Source organism: Danio rerio, chromosome 18 (assembly GCF_052040795.2).
Source record: "Danio rerio strain M-AB ecotype USA chromosome 18, GRCz13ab, whole genome shotgun sequence".
NCBI classification, from domain to species: Eukaryota; Metazoa; Chordata; class Actinopteri; order Cypriniformes; family Danionidae; genus Danio; species Danio rerio.
Window position 1 is genome coordinate 50,983,062 of NC_141038.1, and position 24,792 is coordinate 51,007,853.

At 36.7% G+C, this 24,792-nt stretch overlaps 1 protein-coding gene across 10 annotated transcripts in view; it reads right to left on the reverse strand.

Moving 5' to 3' along the window:
- kirrel3b (kirre like nephrin family adhesion molecule 3b) overlaps positions 1-24,792 on the reverse strand; it is a 361,509-nt gene that overhangs the window by 117,576 nt on the left and 219,141 nt on the right. For all 10 annotated transcript variants that reach the window (XM_087293547.1, XM_087293545.1, XM_087293544.1 and 7 more), the window contains exons 2-3: positions 22,685-22,834; positions 7,390-7,539 (exon numbers count right to left, since the gene is read on the reverse strand). In XM_087293547.1, the coding sequence (XP_087149673.1) occupies positions 7,390-7,539; positions 22,685-22,834 (300 nt within the window). The remainder of the gene's footprint in view (positions 1-7,389; positions 7,540-22,684; positions 22,835-24,792) is intronic.

A 24,792-nucleotide genomic window follows, 5' to 3' on the forward strand; every position in this document is an offset into this window, starting at 1 on the left:
GCGAGACGTGGAGTCGCACTCCCATTCCTGTCATCACTACTGCTCAAACCAGGCTTCCTGACACTGTAAAAGACAGCCTGGAGATCACTCTGCTGCAGAGCTTGCATTTATTATAAGCCCAGGTTAAAAGTCCTGGTCATCCAGTCCTTCTAAAAAAATATGGGTTCAGGAGTGAGTTTAACACTAAAATGAAATTTGCCATCAGTTACTTGTTCCATGTCATTCCAAACCAATTATGTACAAAAGAGTTAAATATTAGTTCAATAATTAATTTCTAATAGCTGATTTCCTTTATCTTTGCCATGAGGACTGCATTGAGTAGATATTTTTTAGGATACTATATTTAGCTTGTGAGATTTAAAGACTTAACTAGGTTAATTAGGCAGGTTAGGGTAATTAGGCAAGTCACTGTATAGCAGTGGTTTGTTCTGTAGACAATCGAAAAAAAATATTGATTAAGGGGGCTAATAATATTGACCTTAAAATTATTTTTTTTACATTTTAACTTCATTTATTCTATCCGAAATAAAACAAACAAGACTTTATCTAGAAGGAAATAAAATAGTATAGGAAATACTGTGAAAAAATTCTGAATCTGTTACACAGCATTTGGGAAATATTTGACAAAGAAAGAAAAAAAATCACAGTAGGGCTTATATTTCTGACTTCAACTGTATATCACACAAAAAAAGGGACACATTCAGAGAGATTTGTGTTTCTCATCTGAAAGTCTGTGAGCTCTGATGATTCAAAATGTTCATAAAGAGATCAAGAAATAAATCCAGAAGTGAGCCGCTTAATCTTCAGAAAAGTCTTATAGGCCTATTTGAACAGTGTGTTTACTTTCTGTCCAAATCTGAGTTTACAAGTGGGATAAAGCTAAAGTCTACTGTAATTTTTTTTATTATTTTTCAACTGTTTGTAATTTGCATGCATTCTAAAAAATGAAATCTTCATTATGAAATGCTGGAAAGTGTTTACAATAGCATTACAGTACAGTAAATAGGACTGCAGAATATCACTATAGCATCGATATAGCAACATATATATCCATATATTATCCACAGTTTTTTAGCCCATCGAGTCTAATTATTCACTTGCGTAAATTTATATTTAATCAGTTTTTAAATAAATTTCAGTGATATTATTGACTAATATGAAAGTGTTAATATGATTTATTTACAATACAGTTTGATGAGTATTATTCTGTCTTTTAGTAGATATATTATTTAAGAGACTTGCTTTGCTTACCAAGTAAGTGGATCTAGATGGATTTGCATTGTAAACATTAAATAAACGTTAAAAAACGATTATTTTTTATTTAATATATAAAGTATTTAGTTACAAAACTTACAAAATAATTCCACATAAATCTGCAGATTTTTTACAAATTTCTTTGCAGAAGTAGTAAACATGTATTGTTAATAATATTGTATAGCTTCCTATTAAAAATATGAATTTAAAAGATAGATTTGTGAAAGGTGTACTTATATATGCTGACCGCTGTAAATTGTTTACCTAGTGTTTACATGGTCATAATACCTTAAGTTATACAAAAAGCATCTAGTCTGGGCTAGCTTTAGCTGAATTACTTTACAATGCCCTTGATGGGTGAACATTAGCCAGTGGGGGAGTGTCTTTTGTTTCTCCAGGTGTAAATTATTTTTGACCATTGTCCCTCCCCCATAAAGCTGAGCAGACCCAAAACAGACTTTACAATTTGTAGATTATTGTACGGTTTTCTTTGAATGAGAGAAAAAATAGACAATCAAAAAATATATATTGCTTAAAGGGGCTCATAATTTTGTCATTAAATGGTTTTAAAAAAAATTAAAAACTGCCTCTACCCTTGCCGAAATAAAACAAATAAGACTTTCTCCAGAAGAAAAATATTATTAGGCATACTGTGAAAATTTCCTTGCTCTGTTAAACATAATTTTGGAAATATTTAAAAAAGAAAAAAAAATTGAAGAGGGGCGAATAATTGTGAAGTAAATATTCTAGCCTACAAGACAGGTTACTTAAGAGTTCAAGCTTATTCTGTGTGTTTTTTTCAGCTACTTTTTTCTCCAAAACTTGCTCACCACGCATACTTTTTTTTGGTAAAAAATCAATATTTCTTACTTATTATTGTAGCATAATTTGTGCTGAATACAAAAAATAAATAAATGAGTAGCTAAATAAACACAAATGTCAGGGCATGTCAAAACATCTTAGGGGCCGCCAAACCACCTCAGACCCCTGAGGGTTAACATGAATTAACAACTGTATTTCCATTAAATAACTTTAATAAATATGAATACATCCTGTAATAATATTCACACTGTTTATGTTATATTTTGTAATATATCATGTATATAATATATACATAAATTGCATACATATATTGATTTGTTCATGATACAGTAAATATATTATGAACAAATCGAAACTTTTTTCGTAAAGTGTTTTGAAATGCTAATAGCATTCATAATTGGTCCTTGAAGCCTATGCAATAATGCTTGACATGCAGGATCCAATGAGGTTGATTCTCTATAATACATTGAATACATTCCTCATGTAAAAGAGTTGCCTCTCATCAGAATACTTTGATTAAACTGCTTACTTCATATAACTAGATTAAACAAAAATAGCAATTTGTGTCATGAAAATTACCTCATGAAAAAAAATGGCTTGGGACAGCATGATGTTACCCCATATTTTACTTACTGCCATGAACTGATCTCAAACAATCAAAGAAATGTGTTAGAGCATGAGTATGACTCTTGTCCAGCCCCGTTAAATAACCCAGTGAATAGCCACAAACATCAGAACGCCGCTAACCCCTTGGTGACCATCTTGACAGGAAATTAAAGCAAGCAGTGATGAACTTGGTGTTGAATTTGTGGATAATTAGCATTATCAAAGCCCATTGAGGCGGTTCTAAAGCAGTCCTAATTAAGGCCCAATTAATAATGACCACAGCAGGAGAGAAATGATGATAAACAAAACAGCCTGCGCATCATTGCTTCCACTTCATTTCCACCAATCACCCCCATATTCGGAAGATGATGCTTTGTTTTTGATACTGGTAGTCGTGGGATTTTGGTCACTTTCTAGTCTAAAGTTCATTTATTTTCCTTCGGCTTAGGCCCTTATTTATCACAGTCGCCACAGCGGATTGAACTGTCAACTATTCAAGCATATGTATTACACAACGAATGCCCGTTCAGTTGCAACCCAGTATTGGGAAACACCCACACTCATGCACTACTGCCACCCAATTCACTTATAGCATATGTCTTTGGGCTGTGGGGGAAACCTGAGCACCCAGAGGAAACCCACGATAACACGGGGAGAACATGCAAACTCCACACAGAAATGACAACTGGCGAAGCCGGGACACGAACCAGCAACCTTTTTGTTGTGAGGCGACAGTGTTAACCTTTATTAATCTGGGGTCGCCACAGCGGAATGAACCGCCAACTTATCCAGCAAGTTTTTACGCAGCGGATGCCCTTCCAGCCGCAACCCATCTCTGGGAAACATCCACACACTCATACACTACGGACAATTTAGCCTACCCAATTCACCCGTACCGCATGTCTTTGGACTGTGGGGGAAACCGGAGCACCCGGAGGAAACCCACGCGAAGGCAGGGAGAGCATGCAAACTCCACACAGAAACGCCAGCTGAGCTGAGGTTCGAACCAACGACCTTCTTGCTGTGAGGCGACAGTACTACCTACTGCGCCACTGCCTCACCTATTTTTTATTTTATTTATGGTAAAAACTAAATGAAACGTAAAATTTTTAATAAAACAAAACAAACATCACAAACTGTCATCGTCCATTGTTTATACATTTTTGTTTGCATATCTGATGGTCATACTGTAATGTGAAGTGATGCTGGATAAAGGGAGTGCGGATCCAAAAGCAGGTTTATTTAGCAGAATAGTCAGGCAAGCAACAGTCAACACAGGAGCAAACAGATGTATACGGGCAATCCAGAGTCGTGGTCAATAAACGGGCAGATATTCAAAAGGCAGGTAGCAGACAACGTAAAACAAACAAAACAAAGCCAGGTCCAAACACGGAAGGCAAGGCAAGGAAAACGAATAGTAAACGCATCGTGATGTTCACACTATAACAAGACTCAGCACTGGGGGGCTCCCTCTCAAATGCATTCCGAAGGGCATTTACACCATTCAAAAGGCAGGTAGCAGACAACGTAAAACAAACAAAACAAAGCCAGGTCCAAACACGGAAGGCAAGGCAAGGAAAACGAATAGTAAACACATCGTGATGTTCACACTATAACAAGACTCAGCACTGGGGGGTTCCCTCTCAAATGCATTCCGAAGGGCATTTACACCAGTCAGAAAAAAAAAAAATGCATGAAGTGACCAGGTGTAAACAGCCCCTAAGTGTTTGTCATAAACAGGTAAGCTATTTATTGTGGAGAGCAGCAGAGAGAAACCGCAGGCTGTGTAATTTGTTATCATTCTTCTTCTAATTTCCCTCTCTACATTCTCCCATGCAGGCCATCATTTTCACTTTTCATTAGTGGAGATCAATAAAGAAAATCACATTTTGCTTGGCGAACACAAGAGCTGAAAAAGCCCCAGCACTTCTATAACACCACCCCGATCTCAACCCCATTCATCGCCCTCTCGGTTACCCTCAGTTGTGCCCACCGGTGCGGGGAAGAGCTATAACTGGGTGTGGGTGGTCTTTTCTTTAGAGCAGATGATTACGACCTCAGCGCAGATAAAACACTGTTGCTGGCCAATATCGCAGAAAGCGCAACGCTGAATAATAACCCAATAAAACTTAATTAAGATTCAATGACCTCTCTGGTTTAATAATGAAGACGGTGGGATTTGCAGCAGGAAATTAAAACTGAGAACTTATGGTACTGCAGGGGAGTTTGGTCAGTGAAAAATCTATTTTTAATACTGTACATTATTCTTCGCTGATCTCATACTCACCGACAGTTTGCAGCACATTTAATTCTGATTTAATTTGTGGTTAGATACATACGAATTGAATTAATCTAAACCATTTTTTTAAAGATAAATATTTGGGTTGTTGACGTGATGAGACATTTTTACTCACAGACATGACAAAAATGCTGATACATGAAATCGTAACACATTTCTTTTCCGTCCAAGGACCTCATGTTATCAAAACTGCTGTGTTCCCTGCTGAAAAATCCAGCTTAAACCAGCCTAGGATGGTTGGCTGGTTTCAGCTGGTCGACCAGCCTGGTTTTGGAGGGGTTTTGGCCACTTTCAGGCTGATTTCCAGCCATTTCCAGCCTGGTTTTAGCTGGACAGGCTGGGAGATGACCAGCTAAAACCAGCTTAAACCAGGATGGTCAAGCTGGTTTTAGATGGTTTTAGCTGGTCACTTTCCAGCCTGACCAGCAAAGACCAGGCGGAAAATGGCTGCATACCAGCCTGGAAGTGGTCAAAACCCCTCTAAAACCAGGCTGGTCGACCAGCTAAAAACAGCCAACCATCCTAGGCTGGTTTAAGCTGGATTTTTCAGCAGGGTTAATACAATTATTTTCATTTTTTTTAGTCAAACCTCAACATTTTCTAATGGTGTGACTGTCTCAAGTATAGTTCAATAAATTACAGAAAAAAAAAAGAAAATTATAAAAATCATAAATAAATTCCTCAGACCTTATATTACAAGTGGCTATTTTAGTATATGTCAATCCTTTTATTTATTTATTTTTTCTCCTGTATATTTCTATTCACGAGTTCACACTTAGATATTGCTTGATGCTATTAGCAGGTTTGGCATGCTTTCCTGGGAGACAATCCTGAGCTCAGAGATAATTGAGCTGAGGGCTCCTGCCTGGTCAATTAGCTTGTAAGAGTGTTCGAAACCAGGTAGTTCTCAAGAGCTCCCCTTTATAAAGGAGGAAAAGGGGGAGATGGGGTGAAAGGGGAGTTTCTTCCAAAACGAAGATAAAGGCTTGGATCAGTCTGATTGGATTATTACTGATTACAGATGAGGGACCAGCTGTGATCAATCATATCGCATGCTCCTCTCTAAATTAGTTTGTAAAACTTCACAAAATATAGGAACTTTAGTCATTGAAAAAAATCAGGTCCTATGGTGTGACACTGTATATTTTAAGTTTGGGTAATCCATTCAAGATCTTGCGACTAAAGCTTATGAATTTTTAGATTTTGTAATATATTTATATTTTTTGGCACCATTATTAAATCATTAAGCTTTGTTGTCCTTTGGTGTGACACCCAATTTATTAAGTCCAAAAAGTCATGGAGAGAAAAAAACAAAACAAAATATGGTTCAAAATGTCATATCAAATAAATTGCACCATATGAAGATATATGTCAACTAATGAAGATAAACAACTCTATTTGTATATTAGTACAAGTTTTTTTTTCTTTTTTTTCCTTCATTTTGCTGAATCACCATAGGACATTTTTACAATACAGTGCTATAAAAATAAATAAATGAATGAATGAATGAATGAATGAATGAATAAATAAATAAATAATACATAAATAAATAAATAAATAAATAAATAAATAAATAAATAAATAAATAAATAAATAAACATCTGACTTTAAAAAAATAAAAACTCTTCAAAAATGTTTTACAAAAAAACTCATTTTAACTCTTTTTTTTGTCAACTATAAGCAATTTGTACTTCTACATTTTTCAGGTTGAAACACTGAGTTTTTTTTTTTCTTTGTTTTTGCTATTTTACACCTAGGGCATTTTTTTATGGTACATTACTGTAAAAATTAAAAAACTAACAAAACAACAAAAACAACAAAAACTATTAAATTTTTTGTCAGTTTAGTGGCTAATTCATAAGAATTCATAAGAGTTCAGTCGTACGAAAATTTACGATTTGAAAAAAGAGGCGTGGCACCAAACCCCACCCCTAAACCCAAACATCATTGGAGAATGAGCAAATCGTAGTAAGTTGCATGAATGAGATCATATAAATTTATACGAATTAGCCACTAAATGAAAAAGTTGTGAATTGTCTTGAGAACGTGTTAAAAAATAAAAAATTGTGTTTTACAAAAAAAAAAAGCATTTTTAACTGTTTATTTGTGAACTATCTACATATGCAAATAAGCAACAGGTCTTTTTCTGTTTACGATACAGTACAGTAAAAAGTAAAAACAAAAAAAAATGACTGATAAAGTTAATAACCACTTATATTTTCTAAATCATCAGCCTTCAAACCACAAAAATATAAATAATTTTTTCCTTCAAAAGTGGTGTTTTACAAAAATACTACTACAACTAATAATAATAATAATAATAATAATAATAATAATAATGATAATAATAATAATAATAATTATCAGTTTTCATTCACACACACTGTATACCCGCAGTTGTGACTAACCTAGCACAGTAAGTCGAGCGGGACGGGACCTCATGGCTGCTTGAATGGCCTGGCACTCGAACACAGCATCATCCATCAGCTCCACCTTCTGGATGCGCAGGTGGTGCTCGCCAGATCCGTGATCCCCAACCACAGCGTAACGAGGATAACCTGAAAAACAAGCAAGCTGGCTTGTTAATGCCCCCAAACCCTGTCTTTTTAAACTTTTCTAGTTAGAAATAAAAAGGTACCATGTCAATTTCAGAGCAGCACTAACCTAGCACCTGAATTAAAGTGGCTTTTAGTGGCTTCATGACAGTGTAAGGTAATCCTCCAATGCCACAGGGAGTTAGTGTTAGTGGCTGATGCAACGTTGGCTGTTTGTTTGCAACCACCGCAATATCAAAAAGGCCATCAGTGGAGTTTATTGTGTATTATTTGTGTCTGAGGTCTTTAGGAGGGATCATTAATTAGGAGATTTCGCCTGGTTTCATGGATGCGTAAAGAACAATAGAAGGAGTTGCTCCTCTTGACTGTTTACGTTCAGAGCTACAGGTTTCCCAATCATTGCTCTTTAAAGGTATAGTTCACCCAAAAATTAACAAATAAATACTTATTATTTACTCACCCTAATGTAGTTACACACCTTGAGGATTTTTGAGCACATAGTGCCATAAAAATCCATAATATGATAAACTTTCACACTTTACTTGAAGGGATGTTCATAAGACTGTCATGAACCCTTTGTAATCATGACACATGGCTCAGATATCTCATTTTAAATGTAAAGATGACATTGTGTGAAATGTCTTTATGAAAACTTGACATAATCAAACTCGTCATAAGCTCTTTGTCTTTTTCATGACAACTTAACATTAGCAAGACAATGTAACTTGTCATAAATCTGCCATAAACATGTTTGAAAAGTGTCAAAACTCTGTCAAAATGCTATGTAACGGCGACAAATCCAAGTTGCACCACTGTAGTTGAGGTCAATAAAATATATTAATGATGCTGTTATAAAATTCATGACACAATTATGATAGCCTCAGTACAATCATGTTTATGACAGATTTATGACAAGCTATGCTGTCTTGATAATTTCACATTGTCATGACAAAGACAAATACAGGATATGGTCTATGATACTTAATGACTGTTGTCATGAGCCTGCATAGAATCTTGTTGATATTTATAAAATGTGTCATGGCGTAATTATCAAGGTGTCATGACAGTCTTATGAACACCCCTTCAAGTAAAATGTTATCGGGGAAAACAAATAAATAAATACCATGGTCAAAATATGACTTCGATTCTCTTTTGTGTTCGACAGAAGAAGTTTGGAATGAGTGTGGGGATGAGTGAATGATGACAGAATATTCAGTGTTGCGTGAAATATCCCCCCTTTAATTAAAAAAAAATGATGTCCAGGAATATAAGCAACTCCATGTGAGATAAGGAATAGTGCAAGGACACACCTATGACCTTTTCCAAATAAACCAACGCTGAGCAGATGTGTGAGGCTTACTAATGGCCGTGGTGAGACTCTCTGCCGGTCGGAGTGAGACTTTCAGCTGGCCGGGGTGAGATTTTTGTGCCAGTTGGAGTGAGGCGCGCTGATGATTGAGGTGAGGCGATTGTTGATTGAGGTGAGGCGCTCTGCTGCTTCTGCTAGCGTACGTTCAGCTGCTGCTGCTTTAGGTGAAGCACTTAGTAAGCAGCGCACAGTGCCAAGAAGATTGAGATGTGTTCCACTGATGCAGAGGAATGGTGATTTGCGATTTTAATAATACACTCAGCGGGACGTATTTCAGGGGAAAAAACGGGCTGTTTTACAACAGCAAGCAGATCCGAGGGCCTTTAAAACACATCAGCAGACTATTAACTCTGAATTTGCATCAGGAGCGTATATGGTTTATAATGTAAAGTGGGGAGGAGACGTTTGATTGTGGCGTACTTTACGGTACATTTCACAACCCCTTCGTATGGATGTCTTTAATGGAGGTAAAATACTCCTAATTATGAGAGATTTGCAATTTCCAGCGAGAATCGCTAAAAAGTGCTGTCATTGCACGCTCTCTCTCTTTCCAAGATGGTAATTGATGGCTGATATACGGATTTAATAGCATCAGAAGCTGATCTCAGCGTATTTCTCAACGGAAGCCGTGGCACGGTGCGTTTATTCCTCGATTTAATTCGATATTGCTTTTTATGTGGCTAAATTTACACCTTCAGAAGCGATTGCGCTTCCAGTCTCCACGGAGCAGCCATTTGAATCTTCGCCAGTGAATGACCTGTGGCAGCATATTGATTTTTTACAGCATCCATCGATATGATTCATGTTCGCTCTGGAGAATTCTCTGTGACATAATAGTCATGCGCTCTCGTGCTCTCGGGGCATCAACACAAGCAAGTCCGTTTTCTATTTTAAAGTGTTGTTGGCTCAGAAAAGCGTATGTGCGTTTTAAACCGAAAGGTATAAAACTGCATGCAGGATTGGGTTTATATAACTGACTCCACGTGTTTAGAGATATATAATACCAGACAAAAGTCGCCTATTAAAGTTTTAGGAACAACAAATAACTTGACTTCTAGTTGATCATTTGGTATCAGAAGTGGCTTATATGAAAGGCAAAGACTTACGCTTATTTTACCAAAATAAAATAGGATCATGCCTTGATTTTTAGTTAATTAATTAGGACAGTAAGATCTGACTTTATTATATGAATAAAGTAATCATAAAGTCATATGTAATGGCAAAGAAAGCATTCTTGCAGGACTTCCAGAGTTCATCAAGATCCTTTGGATTCATCTTCAATGCCTACTTCTTCATATTACCCCAGACATGCTTAATAATGTTCATGTCTGGTGACTGGGCTGGCCAATCCAGGACCACCTTAACCTTCTTTGCTTTTAGGAACTTTAATGTGGAGGCTGAAGTGTGAGCACTATCCTGCTGAAGAGCTTGCCCTGTAATGGCAGCGCCGGCCCAAGCCTTCAGGGGGCCCTAAGCATTTTATTTGGGGCTCCCTTAATGCAAACAATATGACAAATTACTGTCAATCCTTGAATATTCGCACATTATAAATCTAAAACACACATTACCGATTTTTAGCTGTAGCTGTGTTGCTTAAATTATAAAATATATATTTTTAAGACAATTCTAAATATTATTCTGCCGAAACAACAGCGGATTAATCACACTTTTTATATGACTACAAAACTGTAATGCTTGCGGACAGTGTTGGGCAGTAGTGTCGCTACAAGTAGTAATGCTACTACAATTCTCAGTAGCTTTACTTTCTAAATCAAATAGCTTTTCAGTAGCGAAGCTATTTTATTAGTCAAGTAGCGCAGTAGCGTCCACACAAGCTACATTTACCGATTGCGGATCAATAAGTGACGGCATCGACATCCATGAAGCTGTGAGGCCGGTGTCTAGCCGATGAAAGTACATCAATATGATGAATGACGATTTCTTCTTCCTGTTTATGGTGTTCGACATCCAAGTTTTTGGTTTGTTACTGCCACCTCTGGATGGTGGAAAAGAAACTTGCTTGATGGAAAGATGACTGAGGGGAGAAGAGTTATTTCTGAAGATGCAATATGCTTCGATTTAAAAATGAAAATTGTAAAAACTAGCTTAAATGTACACTGAAAAAAAATATTCAAAGATGATTCCTTGCATTTACTCAATTTTTTTTTTACGTTAAGTGGTTGTAAACAATTTATTTGGGCTGAATTTAAACAAACAAATTAAGTTGAACATTAGTAAACTTAATTTGTTTGTTTAAATTCAACACATATAAATTGTTTGCAACAGTTCTGCAAAAGTAATTACTTTTGCCGTGTAGCTTTTAGCTTAGCTTGCTACATTTCCCAGGGGGTAGCTTTTAGTGTAGTTAAGCTACATTTTAAATAGAGTAGCTAATTGCTTAGCTCACTACATTTTTCAAGTAGCTTGCCCAACACTGCTTGCGGAATATTTGGCAGAGCTGGATGTCCAAAACACACAAATACCTTCACTCCAAAAAAAAAAAAAAAAAAGAGTTTTTAGTTGTTCAAACTACTTAATTAAAATGAGTTGAAACAACACAATTCTGGAGATTTTATTGGGACAACTTAATTTTGGTATGCTCAATCCACATAAAATTGTTAAAAGTGTTAAGTTAACTTAATCGATTTGTGTTGGGACAACATGAATGAATTGTGTGCAACCCTGCATTTTTTACAGTGTTGGTCTGGCTTGGACAGAAGGTGTCCGTATGCCTGAGATTTTCACCAATGCAATGGCTCATCTGTCAATGGTTTAATGACACTGGTGCATCTATGTATTGTTGATCCTCCTTTATGGCAGCTGGGTGTATTGCAGCTAAAATGTTAAACAGCTGCAGTGTACTAATTAATTAATTCAGATATTTTGTACATTTAGATAAATATCTATACTTGGCGCCAGATTATCGAAAATGCATCGCTGCCGGATATAACACAATAAATCGGCATAACAATATTTTGTTCCACCCTTGAGGGACCCCTGGTGGCCACTTAGTTTGCTTATGCCTTGGGCAGGCTCTGTATAATTGGCAGCAAAAATATATTGATACCTCAGGCTGCTGATGTTGCCATCCACTCTGCAGATCTCTCCCCATACTGAATATAACCCCAAACCATGACTTTTCCTTCACCAAACTTAACTCATTTCTGTGAGAATCTTGATTCCATGTAAGTTCCGTTTTGCAGTATTTGTGATGATGGAAATGCAGTTTAACAGTTGATAGAAAAATCTAACTTCTCCCACTTTTCCAACCTATCAACCAGAAATCAGGTTATTATTTGTTGCTCTTACAGCTGGGATCGACGACAAGACTTTTATCAGGTAGTCTATGACCCATTGTCAAATGAAAAATCGTCAACCTTTTTTTTTTAACTATGAAGTCCCACCTATTCCTAAACTCTCTACCGTAGGGCTATTACCACAGCCATCACTGTAATCTACAGCAATGAGGCTTGAAAGAGGGATGTGCTTTAACATATTGCCGTAGAAAGGAGTGAAAAATAGACCGGACTGGACTCTAATGGCTTTTAAGTCCTTGAAGCCCGGGCTGTTGAAATCACTGTGCCAGAAAATGCCAATTATTGCCTGTTGCCTCATTGGATCCCATTCACTTTTAATAGACCATGAAGTGTCTCTCATTTTCCCTATTGAGGAGAGAGCGGCAGACGATTACGGGCGCAATGTGTTTTATCTGCCCACATACAGCTTTTAATTTCTCTAAGTGAGTGGGAGTCTGAAAAGAGGCAGGATAACCCAAAAAACAAACATTTAATAAGCCATCAAAAAACAAGCTGTGCCCACATCATTTAGTGGACTAGTTTGGAAAGTTGTTTTGAAGGTCTTGCCGAAAGCAAATATGGTGATGTTTAATTAATCAGAAAGCAAAAAATAAATAAAAAAAGCTGTTACGTAAAAGTACAGACCACTCAATATAAGTGGGAAATTGCTTACCTATGTTTGACCTCATTTGTTTTCAATTTTGAGTTTCCTTCTGTGCAGTTTGATGCTGTGTTCACACCAGACGCGGAACGCGTGGATAAATCACGCTATTCCACGTAAATTGTCGCGTGAACATTTGAGTTTACTCGCTTGATTCTCGCGTCAACCCCCGTTTCATTCGCCTGTCAAATCCACTTCAATCGCGTGTCAAATTCACTTCAGAACAGACGCGGATTCGCGTGATGGGCAGGGCTTCTGTCTGCCCGGTGACTCTAGCTTCATAGCTAAATGGGTAATATGGATTTTATTAAGAAAATAACAGTGTTAATGTGCTTTATGGAGACTGAAAAACAGCATCGATACGTTTAGGGTCCTGTATGAGTCCACTGCATCCTTTCCTTTCATAAACTCCTCCAGAAACTGAATCTGGATGATGGAGACTTTCAGCGGTGCCTCTGACTGAGCCAAGCCCAGTTTGATGACTTGTTGTCGGTGTCTCCTGGAGGATTTGCCCCGGGACACCATCAACAGGTTCTATGTCACAATCCCGCCCCCACAAGAGCAAGCTTCTGATTGGTTAACGCAGCGCAAATGTCCGCTGAATATCAGATTTTCGAACTCGAGAGATTCGCGCAAACGCTCAATTCGTCTCGCACGTATCGCGCTATTCCCACCGCACCATTCGCGCAATTCGCGTCATTTGCTCTGCGCCATTTGCGCGTATCGCGCCGCAGGATGTCTGTTCGCGCGTTTGCATTGACTTAACATGTAAATCGCTTGCGCTTGACGCGGTAGCCACGTCTGGTGTGAACGCAGCATAAGAGTCCAAAACTACTCAATGATATCTTTAAACTTAAGTGCCGGTGATGTTTTCATCCAATATATGGGGTGATCTTGTGTTTTAATTTGGCCATAACTTTTTCTGTTTCAGCTAGCAAAATCGATTTTGGTGACAAATCTTATTTTGACACATATTAAAAAAAAAAAATGCTTTGATTTAAAAAAAAAAAAAACTCAACAATACACTTCGGGCAAATTTACTACCCTTTTGTTATGTTAGGCATGATTGGTTAGTTGTCACATTCTGAAGGTATGTTATCTCGACATAACAACCGCTAAATAACATATTTAATTATAATAAATCCATAAGCTGTTTTTTTTTTCTCTCAGCTTTGCATCTTTGACTGTTTGGAGCCATCTTGTGACTGAATATTGCACCGGTTAGTGTATACTCCATCAGCTGTTTTCATTTCTGTCAGCTTTGTGTTTTTGACTATTTTGCGCCATCGTGTGTCTGAATAATCTGCAGGTTTATGTAAACTCCATCAGCTGTTTATTGTTTTGGTCAGCTTTGTGTTTTTGTCTGTTTGGCGCCATCTTGTGTCTGAATAATGCACCGGTTAGTGTATACTCCATCAGCTGTTTTTGTTTCATTTAGCTTTGTGTTTTTACCTGTTTGACGCCATCTTTTTTTATGAATAATCTGTGGGTTAGTGTATACTCCATCAGCTGTGTTTATTTCTGTCAGCTTTAAGTTTTTGACTGTTTGGCGCCATCTTGTGGCTGAATAATGCGCAGGTTAGAGTATACTCCATCAGCTGTTATTTTTTTTTTTACGTCAGCTTTGTGTGTTTGACTATTTGGCGCCATCTTGAGGCTGAATAATGCACAGGTTAGTGTATAATCCATCAGTTGTTTTTGTTTATGTCAGTTTTGTGTTTTTGGCCGTTTGGCATCATCTTTTGACTAAATAATGTGCAGGTTAGTGTATACTCCATCAGCTGTTTTCAGTTCTGTCAGCTTTGCGTTTAAATAAATAAATTATTACAGCTCAGAACAACGTTTTGTGTCTAATTTTTACATTGTTTGGCAAGTATAATTGTGTAATCAGTCCAGGATGGTTGTTATTGCAAAATAAAGCCATTCAGTCTTATACAACAGCACTCCACTTCATGTTAGGTTTTATTCTGTAATAAATACCTACTGGATGTACTTTATACCTTTGTATTGGCCTGTTAAAATACGAGATGCCAAAGTAGTGCATTGTGGGAACATAAAAAATGAATTTTCCTCAATACAAATAATTTGATGCTCTGAATGCATGATTTTAAAGCAGCACAGATTTACTTCCCGCAGTGATCCTGTAATAAAGTAAACGTGAAGTCGAGTCTTTGTGTAAGCCTACACCAGACAAATAACAAACAATGATTAACTGTGATCCCGAGATTACATCCACCCACCTGTATCATTATCTGCAGTGCCTTATAAACCCAAATATTGTGGCGTCTGACAGCGCTGCTCGGTAAGATTCATGCTTCATCTCTTCTCAGGACACCTCTTATATTTGTATGTCATTATATAAATCATGCATGCTTCATCCAGGAATTGCAGAGCAGAGAATGTCAGAGAGAGGAATGAAATGATCCTATCATTGATCACAATGAATCCCTAAGACAACCCACGTCAACTAAAGCAAACAATATAAAATAGCCCCATTAGAGTTAATGAATCCATCAGGACGGGGAAGGATTAGTCTTTATGTGGGATCGATGGAAGGGGAAAGGGCCGTGAATGGAGACGTGACGAAGTGATTAATGGACAGAGGAATAAGCGAGTGTATCTGCCTGATGGCCACAACAGAGGAAATGATTGGAAAAAAAAAACATGTTAATTATATATAAGACTGTACCATTCGCCACTGAAGAAATCAACAAAGCTCAGTATTCTGAACTATAGTTCAATAATAAGTAAAATCTGGCATATTTATGTTTATATGTGTATTTTTGCAATATATACGTACTGATTATTGTTCAAATACACCTAAAAGCATATATATATATATATATATATATATATATATATATATATATATATATATATATATATATATATATATATATATATAAATGAAAAAAAAATATATATATATATATATATAATTATTATATATATTTTTATTATATATATATATATATATATATATATATATATATATATATATATATATATATATATATATATATATATATATATATATATATACTTTTTTTATAACTTTTTTAACTTTTATTTTATTATTATTATTTTTTGCAAAACATCAATTATTGACTCTGTCTATGATTATATATATATAAATTAAAATGTAAAATAAATTTACATTTGAAAATACATTTCTCTATTTATGGTAATTCATGACTTATAAACAACGATTGATCAATCAAAACTCAGTATTATAATAAGGCGCCACACAGAAGCGCAATACAGATCATTGCGTCATTTGCGTGATTTTCAAAATGTCTCAGAGAGCAGTTCAGAATATTTTGCATTCTTTAAAAAGAAGAAAACAGAAGGTATGATATTTAGTTGTTTTATAGTATATATCTATGCTGTACCTGCCATGCATAACTGCATTTCAGTACACTTTCGATTGTAACTTAAGCTGTTCTATATTCACTGTAGAACAAGGTTAACAGGGCTTGCTAACATTTACTAATATCTAAGTTACAGCAGATTCTAGGTTCCCTGTTTTTAAAATGGATCATTATTATTATTATTATTATCCCTAAAATCAGAATGCAAGTAATGTAATGCAATTTTAGAATTAATGTTGTCCAAATGTTGCTCCGTTTTCTCAAAAATGCTTGCAAACAGCTCAGCCGCTGTACATCTTCATTCCATGTTTTGTTTATGAATGATTCTTGAGCTTTGATATTAGACAATAATTTAGTCATCCATTCAGAAAGACATCAATTAAATAAATCGTTCAGTGACAAAGACGGATTACTTGACTCCACCTTTTGGCGGTTTTAGATTCAAATCTAATTACATTTTTTATTGTTATTAATTTCATTGCATTCATGCCACCTCCTGCACCTTGTTAAACAGTTAATAAATAAATGAACAGTAAATTTCTCTAAAAGCTTTTTGAAAGCCTCCTATGTTGTGTTAAAAAGGAATTTTGTTGATTTTATCTGTAGGATATTCTCCCTGATATCATTCCAGTTTATATATATATATATATATATATATATATATATATATATATATATATATATATATATATATATATATATATATATATATATATATATATATATATATATATATATAACATGTAGTTGGGCCACATAAGATAAACTAGGTGGTAAATTTAAATTTTTTAAATTTAAATAAAAAGGTAAATTTATATTTAGTCAATCAAACAGTTGCTGCTTGTCAAAGACTTACATTGTCAATTAATTAATTGTCTATTTTAATATATATATATATATATATATATATATATATATATATATATATATATATATATATATATATATATATATATACACACACACACACACACACACACACACACACACACACACACACACACACACACACAATATATTTCCCAAATGATGTTTAACAGAGCAAGGAAAGTTTCACAGTATGTCTGATAATATTTTGTCTTTTGGAGAAAGTCTTATTAGTTTTATTTCGGCTAGAATAAAAGCAATTAATATTTAAAAAAAAAAAAACATCTTAAGGTCAAATTATTAGCCCCTTTAAGCTATATATTTTTCAATAGTTTACAGAACAATCCATCATTATACAATAACTTGCCTAATTAGCCTATCCTGCCTAGTTAACCTAATTAACCTTGTTAAGCCTTTAAATGTCACTTTAGCTGTATAAAAGTGTCTTTATTAAAAATATTGATTCAAATTTTATGTGCTGTTATCATGGCAAATGTAAAAGAAATCAGTTATTAGAGATGAGTTATTAAAAGATTATGTTTAGAAATGTGTTGAAAAAAGCTGTTTGTTACACAGAAATTGGGGAACAAAATGAAGATGGGGCTAATAATTCAGAGGGGCGGGTAATAATTCAACTTCAACTATATACATTTTTTTTTTCTTTTTTTGTGCGATCAAAACTGCTATTGAAAATCCTGAAATGTTCTGGTATTGCTATCAAGATCAACTACTTACATTTTGATACTGTGTAAATCCTAGCAGAAAAGGACGTTTGGCAGTGAACTATGAAGCTTTCGATGGATTTTTCTTTGTCTTTTTTTGCTCTCCCACAAAACGCAAGCTTTGAAGTGAGCAGCACAAATCCGAAAGCTACTGTTTGGATTACTGATGTGCCAAGAGTGTAAATAAAACAATGCGTCAAAATCAGAATCGGCATGCTGCTGCTCGGCTCTCGACGTCCGAGGATGCTTGCTTCTGTTTACGTATATTTGCATTTGCACCAGCCACGCGCACAATGCATATTCATGGCTTTTATTTGCGTGTTTGCGGCAGCCTCGACTCTGTCTCTTTAATTAGGACCCGGAGCGAAAGGACCTCAGTGAAGAATGCGGGGACTGATACGAATCAGCCTCTTTTGTCTGCTGATTTATTAAACATATTGTTTGCGAGTTCTCATTTTAATCAAAGTTCTCCAGATCTGAAACGGCACTGAATGAGACAAGCCTCTTCCATGAATAGCTGAGTGGGCCGATATTGAAATGTGTTGCGTTTCTATGAGCTGTTGTACTCGTCTGCTTTTTTTTTTATGTGTGCAGCTGCTTGCTTGGAGTACGTAGTCGTAGATGTGTCAATTTTCTTTATTGGACTCTGCGTAACTTGTTGACGCAGGCAAGACTGATAAAAGGAGCAGCTGTGCAGAGTTTTATTCTGTAAAGTGTCATTCATGTCAGCGCGGCGCACCTCCGCCCTTGTACTCGAAGCTTGCTTTTAAAGTGCTCTTTTGTCTAAAGCACAGGCTCTTGGCAACTCGGGGAAAAAAATTACATGCCATAAAAAAGGAGAGACAGAGAGAGTGCGCAGGACTTCATTGAAATTCTTCATGGCCCTCTGAGCACCGGCCCGCCATTGATCCGCATAAAGAGCTAGATGGGGCTGGCTGGCTTCGGATTGGGTCGGCCCTCAGCTCCCGGCCGTGACTGTTAAACTGCAGCTGATGTGCCGTTAAGTGCCGCTCTCTGTCTCTCTTCTCATAATCGCCAGTCCCGCAAGCGCACAACCTCTTCTCACCTCCCAGCCCCCATCCTGCATTCAATTCACCCTCTTTTCCTTTTTTGACCACTTTTAAAGCCCTTCTTTCAATGTTTACACTGCCAGGACCCGGCTCCCAGGAGCTTGGGAATGACAAACTTGGGATTTATCAGGGCTCTGTTGCCTATTGGGGTCTAATTAAAGGCCACTATCAGGGCCGAAATGGCACAGAGCGGCAGCCACTGAAGGTCACAGGCAAACAGACCTGTGATCTCTTGCGGAATACATATTTAATTTTAAGAATCAGCTTAGGAGCTGTTTCTAAAGAGGCCAACTGGGCTTGACGTCATGCTTTGCACTGGAAAAAATCCCAGGATGCAGAGCAGGGCTACATCTGTGATAGAACAAAAGAAGGAAGCCATTGATTTAACCTTTATGCGGCACGTCAAGTCAAGTATGTTAGGTACAGACACAATACAAGATGCGCATGTTTATCTAAAAATATACTCACAATAAGTCTCCGGCACCAGCAAAGCTCTTGATTTACCAGTCAATCTGCATTCCTAATTTCATATGGTCATGAGCTTTGGGTTATAAGTGAACGGACAAAATCTTAGGGTGCTTTCACACCTGTGAATCGATTCAGTTGTTCTGAAACAGAGATTACAAATGTTACATTGTTGCTTTTTGCTTTTGGAGCGGTTCGCTTTCACACTGCAAAGTTTCTAATCGGACCAAAAGAGCTAAAACAAGTCACGTGCGAGTAAACTCTCCTCACATTGGTCAGAGTGTCAGGGTTTATTTCCGCTCAGCTGTCAGGAGAGGTGGCGGTTTGGTGGTGATTGACAGGGTGCGCGCGACGTGTTTTAGGAGAGATGCGGTAGGGAGGGGTGAGAAGGGTGCGCGACGATGCCTATTTGAGGACCGGGAGGGAGACGCGAGATTACCGGGAGATCATCACTCGTTTGCGGGCATCCGGAGACTCGCGAAACTTCCCGCCCTACTCATAATTCTCTCTTCATATAGCCATATGCCTATTACATGTCCATAAAACACTGTGATATAACCGCGCTCGGATCGGATCGCTTTCTCACTGCAATCGAACCGATCCAGGGTTTGTTTTAATCGAGCCGAGACCACCTCATTCAAGCGATCTCAGAGCGATTACTTTGGCGCGGAACAGAGCGCGATTGCCCTGTTCACATATGCCAAACGAACCGTGCTAACTGGGCAAACGAGACACGTTCCGAAACAAAAGTGTAGGTGTGAAAGCACCCTTAGAGACAAGTGGCCGAAATGAGTTTCCTTCTGAGGTTACGAGAGCATACCCTTATAGAAAGGGTAAGGAGCTCTGTCACCCAGGATGAGCTCGAAGTAGAGCTGCTGCTCCTCCACATCAAGAGAAGCCAGTTCAGGTTACTCGAACATCTGTTTCAGATGCCTCCTGGATGCCTACGTAGGGAGGTGTTCCAGGCAGGTCCCACCAGGAGGAGGAGGTTTCGGGGAAGATCCAGGACACACTTCTGGGACTATGTCTTTCGGCTGGCCTGGGAACACCTCAGGATTCCCCTGGAGGAGCTGGAGGAAGTGTCTAGAAGGATAGCTTTAAAGTGCTTGATGGGGCTGGCTGGCTTCGGATTGGGTTGGCACTCAGCTCTCGGCTGGGACTGTTAAAACACTGAAGAGCTAATCCATTGATGTGCAGCTTCACATGTCCCAAACCACGCAAGCCAGAGGTGACAGTGGCAAGGAACAAACTTCAGCAATTGACAGAAGTGAAGGAAGCAACCTAGAGAGAAACCAGGCTCAGTTGGGCATGCTCAATTGTTCTCTGGACAAACTTCCTGTGCAGAGCTGCAGTCTAGGCACCAGAGGTTGGAGAACGCTGGAGGTCCATCATTAAGAAGATGCAAGTGTGACCAGGCAGGTGTTCAGGCTAGCCCTCGAGATTAATGCAGATGGCACTAACAATTCGTTGTGCCAATGGAACGATATCAAACTTTTGTAGATTGACCTAAAACCATCGACACGTGAACGAGGTCTTAATCTACACTTTTTCAAAATGATGGATACACCTGTTGTGTTCCCAGATGGATTTCATCCACAAAACCCTATGTAAAAGTCATACATTTCTTTTCTGAGTATGAATAAGAGTAATGCTCAACGTCTGTATTCGGACATAATGGGAATCCAATGGTTTGTTAGATCAAATGAAGCAATCAAACACGCAGCATTTGGCGAGTGTGGAAGAGCCGCACACTTCACGAGCTATTACCAGTTAAAAGTACTCAAGAGGTTATATTTTAGTTGCTCTTGTCCTCCTGCGCCTGACACCAATTGGATGGTTTTTAAAAAGCAATCTCCCCCTCTAGCTTAAACTTGTGCACCGAAGTCAGCTTTAATTATCAAAAGCCTTGTTTAAAACTCATTTGGTTATTTGAGAGGCAGATGAAGACCGGCTGTTAGTTGGAGTGTAAAATTCAATCAAATTCGCTGGGGCTGTGATTGGGAACGTGTTTGCTTTTTACACAGTCTCTAGAGTAAATTGTTTACATTGACATTAAATCCACTGATTACTCTGCTGAAATGATCAGTTTAGAACATTGTAACTGGCTCATGTAGGTTAGTGCCGGTCTAGCCGAGGGTTAACCAGCATGATCTTTCCTGTAATGATGGTTTAATTATGGTGTAATATTTTTTTTGTGGTTTTGGTTGAGTTTTCTGTTTTTAACTACTGTTCAAATCCTTCAGCCAGAATTATATTATTGCAAGTGAGTTAAGTTGGTTGGTTGTTTAATTAGTTTTTACTGGTGTAAAGTAATAGCCAGTGTCTGTGCCTGACTATTGAGTTGTCCTGGTCCTAACCTTCAACCACCACCCATTCCACAATGTACTGACATAGCTCTCGACCGATCGATCTATGTTCCTACTCTAACCTATGGTCATATAGCTTTGGGTCATGACCGAAAGGGCAAGATCTCAGTAAAAGCGGCCAAAATGAGTTATAGATAGGGTGAGGAGATCTGTCACCCGGGAGGGGCTCGGAGTAGAGCTGCTGCTCCTCCACACTGAGAGAAGGCAGCTGAGGTGGTTCGGGCATTGTTTCGGATGCCTTCTGGCATACCCAGGGAGGTGTTCAAGGCATGTCCCAGCAGACCTTGGGGAAGACCAAGGACACGCTGGAGGCACTTTGTTTCTCGGTTGGGATAGGATTGCCTTGGGATCCCCCCGGAGGAGCTGGAGGAAGTGTCTGGGGAGAGGGAAATCTGGGGTTCTCTCCTGAAATTGCTGCCCTCGTGACCCAGCCCCGGATAAATGGAAGAAAATGAAATGGTGTAAAGCACTTTGCTCAACCTTGATTGATTGATTGATTGATTGATTGATTGATTGATTGATTGATTGCAACCTGGAAGCTAGCTAAACTGTTTTGAATGAATTTTCTTGTCAACTAGACAAGACAACTGGAAAGGACTTGTGAAGAAGTGTGAAGATGTTGATGTTGTTGTTAAGCTAGTTCTGTTGTTTGACTTTGCACATTCTGTCATGTAAAGTTGGTTTAGATATACTTCTAGCGTAATCTTCCTTGTTCTGGAGGTCTTGATGGACTAACCCAGTCTTTTTTATACAGCGGGTATCACTAGATGTTCAAGAGTTTTTATTTTTATTTTTTTTTCAAAGATGATTGATCAGCATTGTTTTTATTGTGTAAAAAATTCAGAAAATCCACACTGATGTATTTGTCAAGAATATCCTTTTACACTGGTGTAACCAGCATCAAAATCATAAAATAAACAGGTACATATTTCTATATCAGTGATTAATGATTGATTTTTACCTGAAAGATCTCTTCCAACTCCCAAAGCGAGGCCATCTCTGAGCCAAAGTACTACTCCATGGTAACCAGGGATGGAGCAGGGTAGCGTAACAGGCTGACCGGCCACAACTACCAAGTCCTGAGGCTGCTGAGAAAACACTGCATTCACTCCTAAAACACAAGAGGGAGAGTGTGTTAAACTTTAAAGATGACCTATTACAGAAAAGTCACTTTTATAAGGAGTTTATACACGGTTGTGTGGAGATAGTGTGTGGATATAGCCAGGATCTAATGGTGCATTCAAAATATTAGTGATTTTTATTTTTTTTTTTAATGTTAAGTCAATCCAAAGACTTGATTAGACATCATGCGGTGCTATACACGTGAATGAGGTGTGAATGATGTAATTCGAGCAAATGACGTTGTGAATTGAGCATTTCAGCCAAATTACACACTTAACGTGATTTACGTGAATCGCTCAAATGAAAAAATAATTTAACTTTGGTGTAAATTCACACAACATTAACCAATCAGGAGCCGGCTCTAGTGGCCATCATCCAGTCAGAAGCTTTTTCTAGAAACAGCAGAAACTCTCTTTGTTCGTCTTGTCAGAGTGGGAAAGCCCCACCCACTAGTGACAATCTGCCACTATGCTGACGTACAGGCATTTGTAGCTCCGCCCCTTTAAAAAAAAAAAAGTACAATCTCATTTGAATTTAAAGTGGCAGTCGCCAAAACACCACAATTTTGATCAGGGGGCCGTTAAACAACATTATTTGTGTGGTATTTTGAGCTGTAACTTCACATACACACTCTAGGGACATCAGAGACTTGTTTTACCTCTTGTAAAAAGTGGCATACTCGGTCCCCTTTAATGCTTTACCCACATGATTCCACTCCTCACATTGACATGTCTTAAACACGTGGTTTATTATGAAATGTTAAATGTTACATGACCTAATTCAAGGGATTTATTCAATAACTTTCAAGTACTTGAGGGTGATTATGCATGGTCTTGAAGTGCACCGAAGACCTCTCGCTTGCAAGTCAACACTACATCTTTCACACATAGAAAAACATGCAAAGCAAATGAAGATGAACTCCATTAGAGACGAGTGGGTGGAGAAGACTGTCACAAGTAACCCACCGAGACACAAAAAGCCTCTTAGAGAAATGTGTAGCAGATATGAGAACTCATGTCATATGGAGAACAAGTTGGAGGAAAAAAAAATAGAGTACTAAAATAATCTGCTGTCTATATCTACAGTCAGGGGCACTCAAAGTACAATGCAATTAATTTAATTTAATTTAATTTAATTTAATTTAATTTAATTTAATTTAATTTAATTTAATTTAATTTAATTTATATTTTATTATTTTATTCTGATCTTCTGTTTTATTTTTATTTTTCATTGTTTTAATAAATGTTGTATTTTATATTTTAAAATTCGTAATTATATTGTTTTATTTATTTTTAATTATAATATTTTATTTTTATTATTTATTTTATGTTAAAATATAATTATACTATTGTATTTTATTTTTATTTATTTGTTAATTTATGTTTGAATAATTAATTACATTATTTAATTTAATTTTCATTTATTTTTATTTTATTTTTAAAATTCTTTATGACATTATTTAGTGTTTTATTTTATTTTTTAAATTCTTACTTATTTATATTATTTTATTTATTTTTTCTTTTCATGTTTAAAATTGTAATTGTATTATTTTTATTTATTTTTAACTTTGTGTTTAAAATTCTTATTTACATTATTTTATTTATTTATTTATTTCTATTTTCTAATTATTTCTATTTTTTATTTTATGTATAAAATTTAATCATATAATTTTTATTTATTTTTTATTTTTCGTAAAAAATTAATCACTTAAATACTTTTAATATTTTATACTTTATATATTAATATTTTAACATTTTAATTTTTATATGTTTTTAATTTTATGTTTACCGTTCCTAATTATATTATTTTATTTTGTTTTTATTTTAAATTTTATGTTTAAATTTCCTATGTGTTTTATTTATTTTAATTGTATTCTTTTATTTGTCTATTTTATGTTTAAACTTATTTTATTGTAGTTTATTTTATGAGTAACACACCAAGACACAA